General features: G+C 28.2%; 1 protein-coding gene across 1 annotated transcript; it reads left to right on the top strand.

Moving 5' to 3' along the window:
- Window positions 1-497: 497 nt before the first annotated feature.
- On the top strand, window positions 498-771 carry LOC112017280 (membrin-11; the record flags this gene model as incomplete). The annotated part of the gene is given in 1 exon segment (XM_065764495.1): window positions 498-771. A coding segment is annotated over 1 exon segment (164 nt), but the record flags the coding sequence as incomplete, so codon positions are not given.
- Between the last annotated feature and the right edge of the window lie 8,031 nt (window positions 772-8,802).

Genomic DNA, 8,802 nt, shown 5'->3' on the forward strand with positions numbered 1-8,802 from the left:
ATGTTCAATATGATCTTAATATTCATGCCAATTTTCATGTTATTTGGATGACATTTACTATTTGATCTACAAACTCATCTTTTATGCATTATTTTAAACTACCAAAATTTGAATTTAAACGATTGATTGATGACATGAAAATATTAATTTTTGATCACTTTGAAATTTTGCAAGCATGGAGAATATACGAAAATAATATAATCTAACAGTGGATTTGTCAAAATTTGCATCTAATTAAAAAATATTGGGTGGTGTAACATTGTTTTAAGTTACACCAGGTCTAATTTGGATATCTTAATTATTACGCATGATTCAGTTTTCAGTAGTATGGTCTTTAATCCTTTGGACTGAGGTAGATACCTAAAAGAAAACAATGGTCTAAATTGTTGGGATAGCTCATGTCTTTCGATAAATAATGGTTTGTAATGCATTGACATGAGTGTTGCTCCTGAGTCCTGATGCTATTGAGTACTGCTGATATGCTTTTTCCTTGGTTCAGAATGCACAGCGGAAAGCACTGGATGTCCTTAATACAGTGGGGCTCTCGAATTCTGTATTGAGGCTGATTGAGAGGCGGCACCGTGTTGATAATTGGATCAAATATGCAGGCATGATTTTGACACTCGTCATTGTGTTCATCATCTGGAGGTGGACACGATGATCTACTCTTTTGGCTGGTATAGTTATGTGAGATGTGTTCCCTCTAGATGCCTTTTAATTTTTTGTTTTTACTTTTTTTCTCCTTCGGAGTGGAAGATATTAATTGTTTCAGCAGTGTTATATTGGAAAAGGTAATGATGGTAATGAAGTTGTACAAAGGCCAATTATGAGAACACACTTGTATAAAATTGATTTACAAATGGGTCAGTGCTCTCTTCAGAGCCTCCACAGAAAACACAAACCGTTATTCATTTCCAGACCGTTTTTGAGCAATTCAGATTCCTGAGGTAATAATGCATAGTGGATTAATTGCACAAGAAGAGGGTAAGTTCAAAAAGAAGTTTGGAAACTCAAGTGGTTGGCCGAGTTGTTCATAAGATTTCGTAAGATTCTTGAAATCTTAAATTCGAAATTTCTTGCTAGCATTTTAAGGCCACTCTTCATGGATTTTTTCATGTAATAACATAGTGCATGTAAGATAGGAGGACTACGTAAACTTGAGAGAATAGTTTGATACTCAAAAAGGTTTGAACTATGTTGTTTGTCCAAAAAAAAAAAAAAAGGTTTGGCACTATGGATCCTTGAACTCTATAAACTATAAAGCACTAATATTATTAGTTTCAGGCCATGGATCCTTGAACTCTCTAAAGCACTCTCCTCTTCATTGCCGCTGCTTCAAATTTTGGCTATTTGAAAGGAAAAAGTTTAGTAACAAAATTAGTTGTAATCTAAAACTACAACTTTCTTAAAAAAAAATTAAATTGCTTCATATTTTGAAAATTTAACCATTGGATGTATGTTTTTTACGTTTTCAATACATGTCTAATTTTATGTTAATTATATATTATTTATTATATGATTTATAAGCTTATATTTTATACATAATTTTAAATTATAAAAACTTACAATTTAAACAATTTATTAATAAAATAATTATTGATTTTTAATCTTTTATAAATTTTGTAAGCATGGAGGATATAAGAAAAAAATGTAATCCAATGATGGATTTGTCAAAATTCACTTCAAAATATATATATATATATATATTAAGGTTACAACAAATTTTGTAACTAAACTTTGTTATACCTCAAATCCAAAACTTTTGCTGCATCATTCCAAAACTGGCTACAAGTATTGAAATCTTAGTATTACATTCAATCTCATATTAAAGTATAAAGTTTAGTTACAAAATTAGTTATAGCTTTCGACTACAATTTTACTTAATATCTTTTCATTGGAGGGTAATTTTGACAAAATCTATATTGGATTACATATTCTTCTTATATCTTCCATGCTTACAAAATTTCTAGAAAATTAAAGATTAATAGCTTTATCATCAGTAAATTATTTATATTGCAAATTTTTGTAATTTAAAATTATGCATAAAATTTAAACTTATAGATTATATAGTAAATAATATCTGATTGACACAAAATTTGACATGTGTATTAAAATCGTAAAGAACATACAATTCAATCGTTAGATTTTTAAAATTTATAATAATGTTTATTTTTTTGAGAAAGATTGTAATTTTACGTTACAACCAGTTTTGTAACTAAACTTTGTCTCAAATTAAAATATATAGAAGCAAAGATACTTTCTTTTTTAGGTAATAATCACTAATCAATTAAATAGTAACCATTTAATGATAGATACAAGTTTTAATTTGTCATGTCTCACTTTGAATTTTTGAGTCCATTCTTCAACCCGTTAAGCTCACACCTTGAGGGGTGAGTTTTTAATTATTACTTAAAAATGTAATGAAATAAATTTGGTTTTCCATGCAAGCATTATCCTATTTTTATTCCAAATTTTAAAGAAATTCATTATTATTTTTTAAATTTGATTTTTTTTTTATATAAACAATAGAAGTGGACATATCAATTGTTTTTAATTTTTAAAAAAATAAACAATAAAGGACATTTGCAATGCCGATATATGGCTATGGGTTCTAGTTGTAGTTGCAATTTGCATGAATCAAAAGACAAAGTTAGCTTTTTAATGGTTAAATAAGAGATTTAACGTTTACTCCCTTCCTACACCAAAAATCAATTTGTGTCTTACTTTGATGATAAAGAACTATTGTTAGGAATATCATCAGGAGTAAACGTCATAAGTTGAGACTCTCTTAAAAAAGAAAAAGACAAATTATGGACCAATGATATAGTATACCCTTAACACATGGAATTCTAAAATACATCTAACAGAGCAAACAATGTACGGCTTAATCAAGAATTATATTTAAATAAAAAAATTAATAATATAATTAAATTGAATTTTTGAACATGTAAAGGAGATTTTACTGTAGTAATGGTACATAAAACTAAAGGAAAATTTAGTAAATTGTGGTAATAATTATATGAGAATAATAATTAGTTTTTTTTTTTTTTTTTTTTAATTGAGTGCCGATAAGGCCTCTGATGGGACGGACAACCAGAAGAAAAGCAAATAGACGATCAACAGATGGAAGCAGGAGATAGGAAGATGAAAACTATAAAAGAAGAGCTAGTAAAGCCAGAAAGGAGGGGAGAACCTGGAGGCCTCCTCGGCCACAGGCCGAGGAGCATTCCCCTATTTGTAAGGAAACACTTAGCCTTTTTTATAAGAAAAAGTTTGAGCGTGGTGATCGACGGCCAGCACCTAAGCCTGTCAACCCACTCTCTATAAATTTATTGTTTGGGCTTATTGGGCTGAAACCCAACACTCAATTCAAATTGGGTCCTTACAATTTATATTGCAAAATTTTGTAATTTAAAATTATGCATAAAATTTAAACTTATAGATTATATAGTAAATAATATCTGATTGATACAAAATTTGACATGTGTATTAAAATCGTAAAGAACATACAATTCAATCGTTAGATTTTTAAAATTTATAATAATGTTTATTTTTTTGAGTAAGATTGTAATTTTACGTTACAACCAGTTTTGTAACTAAATTTTGTCTCAAATTAAAATATATAGAACCAAAAATACTTTCTTTTTTAGGTAATAATCACTAATCAATTAAACAGTAACCATTTAATGATAGATACAAGTTTTAATTTGTCATGTCTCACTTTGAATTTTTGAGTCCATTCTTCAACCCGTTAAGCTCACACCTTGAGGGGTGAGTTTTTAATTATTACTTAAAAATGTAATGAAATAAATTTGGTTTTCCATGCAAGCATTATCCTATTTTTATTCCAAATTTTAAAGAAATTCATTATTATTTTTTAAATTTGATTATTTTTTTTTTATATAAACAATAGAAGTGGACATATCAATTGTTTTTAATTTTTAAAAAAATAAACAATAAAGGACATTTGCAATGCCTATATATGGCTATGGGTTCTAGTTGTAGTTGCAATTTGCATGAATCAAAAGACAAAGTTAGCTTTTTAATGGTTAAATAAGAGATTTAACATTTAATCCCTTCCTACACCAAAAATCAATTTGTATCTTGCTTTGATGATAAAGAGCTATTGTCAGGAATATCATCATGAGTAAACGTCATAAGCTGAGACTCTCTTAAAAAAGAAAAAGACAAATTATGGACCAATGATATAGTATACCCTTAACACATGGAATTCTAAAATACATCTAACAGAGCAAACAATGTACGGCTTAATCAAGAATTATATTTAAATAAAAAAATTAATAATATAATTAAATTGAATTTTTGAACATGTAAAGGAGATTTTACTGTAGTAACGGTACATAAAACTAAAGGCAAATTTAGTAAATTGTGGTAATAATTATATGAGAATAATAATTAGTTTTTTTTTTTTTTTAAGAAATACAAAAACTTAGAATAGAATAACTAATCGTATATGGGTATCCAATATACGGCATATATATATATATATATAATATTATATGAGAATAATAATTAGTTTTTTTTTTTTTTTAAGAAATACAAAAACTTAGAATAGAATAACTAATCGTATATGGGTATCCAATATACGGCATATATATATATATATATAAGAAATGTTATGCTTACAATATTTTTATAATACTTTCATAACAAATCATAAGTGGCAGGGTAAAATGTATGGCATAAACATAGTTTTACATAGCGGAATTCCCATTTTACACATAATATGAGTGCATTGAGTGGACTAGTGTGGTGATTAAATTTCCCACATGGAAATAAAAAAAAAAAAAACTATAATTTTTAAATTTATATGCTTCCATTATTGGACATTTTTTATTATTTATAAATGGTAATTATGATAGAATCTGTCCTAAACCACTAATCAATTAAATAGTAACCATTTTTCAAAAAAAAAAAAAAAAAAACCCATTTAATAATAGATGCAAGTCTTAATATGTCATGTCTTCATGCTTCTGATTGGGCTAGTGTTTGGGCAAGATGCTCTTCAAGCCTTGCCTTTGAATGGGCAAGTTACTCCATCACAGATGCAAGCGAAGTCTCTAATTCTATAATTCGTTGGATGACACAAGGACAAGGGGGAAACTGATGGGGTCCAAACCAAGTTTAGGTCATCCATGGTGGTCGTCCATGACCAGAACACGTCCATAGGGTTTTACAAGAAAAGAAGCCCAATAGAAGCACACCAAACATGAATAAGATCCCTCCATAAGATATAGTAACTGTCCAAGTTAGGATGGTCGTCCATGACTCACAAGGTTATGGACAACTGGGAGTAATAGTCCAGGGTGCACAAGGGTATGGACGACCATACAACACTTGGGTAAACTTCAGAGGAATTCTCTATAAGCTTTTCCCAATCAAACCACGATCTGTCACTTTGGATTGTGGAGAGAATTCCTTGCAACCCACTTCATTTTTTTTCCATTAACTCCACACATCTCCTACAGTGGTAGTGGATTCAAACAAGTAGACCCACCTTCAACTCTCTATAAAAAAACTAAGTCACATTCACCCAAGGTAAGTTCTACTATTAACAGTTTCCCATCCTTGTGCTCTAGAGAGAAAACTGACTTAACCATTGGAGGTTTCGTGGCTGGGTTACACCGGTCACCTTTGATAATCTTTTCTTTCCTTTCAAGTCCTAAGCCCATGCCCGAAGCATTCCAGCCTACTAATCTTTGTGCATCATCACTTTGCATTAAAATAGATGTAACATTTTTTTTCTTTTCTGTTTTTTCCAGGTTTATTTACTCACAATTTTGTTGGATTGCATAAAGGCTAAATTGGACGAGTTCAAATGAGTCACACTATTATTTGACGGCATGACTTCAAGGAATATTCTAAGTGATTATTATTTATGTAGTTAAAAATTAGCTTTGTAAAGCAAAGACCCTAGGTCCCTAACTATGTTTGTATCTATCTATCAATATGTCTAAAATTTATATTCTACTTAAGAAATAGTTTCTATATAAGACATTCCTTATTAATTGTTAAAGTAATATTCCAAGTTAATTTTTTGGAAAAATTTCAATGTTATATATGAGAAGAGATTCTTTCCGTAGCGAAGTCAAGAGATGTGAAAGAATTTTGCTACACTTTTATTAACGAATTTATATTAAATATTGAAAGTTGCTAATACAATCCTAGCAAGTATTTAGAACCCTAAACCATGTTTTTTTTTAAGGATTAATCACTTTTAAGCTAGTCTCGATCCCTCGGATGCTCTTCTAATTTTTTTTTCCTAAAAATTAATAATTTACATTGATTATAATTCGGAATTGTTGCATTTTTCAGTTACAAGAATACCTGAGTGTGATGAGATTATTTTTAACTTTATCTTTGAATTTATATCTATTTATATAAATTTTTATATATTTTCTAATCACAAAAATATCTATATATTTATTTATATATATATATATATATAAAACCGAAACCTTAGAGCTTCCACAATTTTCACGTCACAATTATTTTCTTTTTTTTTTTTTTTAAATTTTAGATTTTATCATCTTATTTTTATTTTCGCTCAAGCCTCAATGATGAATTATCTTCTTCTCCTATAATTCATAAGTTGATAAAAAATCTTAATTTGATTACTATCCAAATTCTTTTACAATTTATTTGTTCATATCCTATCAAATTCTAATTCGTTTTTTTTTTCTCCCATTTTTTTTAAGCAAAAGTGAAAAGTCAGACTGGTGGTCCTTATAGTGTTGAGCTTGGCCCATTTGAATCTGTATATTAAAATAAAGTCGGTTCCGTTCTTCATCTTCAACTATGATCTGTTTCGTATATAAAGCTTTTATTTTACAACATAGTCATGTGTGTTAAACAGAGTTGGTATCAAAGAAAAACAGTTCACTTTGCTGCTTCATTATAGGTATGATCTCTCTCTTGCTTAAAGTACTTTGGATAATTTTCTTTTCTGGGTTTATTTTTTTAGTGAATGATATAGACATATAGTATATTGCTCAATACTTGGTTTCGTTCAAGGAAAAAAAAGAAAAGAAAAGAAAAGTTCACAGATTAAAAACTGATATAGAAATTAATCTACTGACGTGATTACAATACTCTTATAAGGAATTGTTAGAGTAGTTTTGAATTTTTTTTTTGAATTTTTTTTGCCGAGTGCAAGAGTAGTTTTGTGTTTTGTGTTTTTTTTTTTTTTTGGTTGAGTGCAAGAGTTGTTTGGTGTAACTTTTACTACTATGAATTTTATATATAAAACCCTCGTATGATCTTGGAAAACACTCTGTCAAAAAAAATTGTCATCAATAACAACAAGAAGAGCTTATTCCTAATCCTAATANAAGATTTCATCTAATCCTTTTATTATTATAATTCATAAGTTGATAAAAAATCTTAATTTGATTACTATCCAAATTCTTTTACAATTTATTTGTTCATATCCTATCAAATTCTAATTCGTTTTTTTTTTCTCCCATTTTTTTTAAGCAAAAGTGAAAAGTCAGACTGGTGGTCCTTATAGTGTTGAGCTTGGCCCATTTGAATCTGTATATTAAAATAAAGTCGGTTCCGTTCTTCATCTTCAACTATGATCTGTTTCGTATATAAAGCTTTTATTTTACAACATAGTCATGTGTGTTAAACAGAGTTGGTATCAAAGAAAAACAGTTCACTTTGCTGCTTCATTATAGGTATGATCTCTCTCTTGCTTAAAGTACTTTGGATAATTTTCTTTTCTGGGTTTATTTTTTTAGTGAATGATATAGACATATAGTATATTGCTCAATACTTGGTTTCGTTCAAGGAAAAAAAAGAAAAGAAAAGAAAAGTTCACAGATTAAAAACTGATATAGAAATTAATCTACTGACGTGATTACAATACTCTTATAAGGAATTGTTAGAGTAGTTTTGAATTTTTTTTTTGAATTTTTTTTGCCGAGTGCAAGAGTAGTTTTGTGTTTTGTGTTTTTTTTTTTTTTTGGTTGAGTGCAAGAGTTGTTTGGTGTAACTTTTACTACTATGAATTTTATATATAAAACCCTCGTATGATCTTGGAAAAACACTCTGTCAAAAAAAATTGTCATCAATAACAACAAGAAGAGCTTATTCCTAACCATCAAAACCACAAATTTCCTGTCATCAATAATCAATTTTATATAATGTTGTGACATAGTCCATAGTTTTTTTTTTTTTTTTTTTTTTTTAAGGAGAAGTATAGTCCATAAGGGAGTGATTTAGATGTTTCCTACTCAATTTTGGAATCTCAGATTGATTAGTAGAATAATATGGTGCATTATTCATATTAAAAGTGGCAATTTACATTGATAAGAAACTAAACAAGGGCATGTAATAACCTCTATACATATGGTGGTGGTGTACTGCAAGTAGAATGCATATTTTAAATAAATAAATAAATTATAATAGTGGACGGTGGCTACTTTTGTCTTTCTTATTTATTTTAAATATGCATCCTACTTTGTTGATACATTCTTTTTTTATTTATTTATTTAAAATATGCATCCTACTTGATTGATACCTATACAATACCTATGGGAAACTATTTTAAATTATAAAATAATTTTTCTATTAACTTTTAATTAATACAGTAGTTTTTTAATACTAGACTCTCTATTTTTTTTTTAAATACATTTAATTTTAAATTTAATTTTTTCGTCCATCGCACGAATTAGCGACTAGTTATGATAATTTACATTCATCCAAATTCGGGATTTCTATCTTTTTCAATGCTTATATATTTATTTTTAACTTTTAGCTTTGAATTTCTCTTTATTT

Source organism: Quercus suber, unplaced genomic scaffold (genome assembly GCF_002906115.3).
Source record: "Quercus suber isolate HL8 unplaced genomic scaffold, Cork oak 2.0 scaffold_564, whole genome shotgun sequence".
In the NCBI taxonomy this organism is placed as follows: Eukaryota; Viridiplantae; Streptophyta; class Magnoliopsida; order Fagales; family Fagaceae; genus Quercus; species Quercus suber.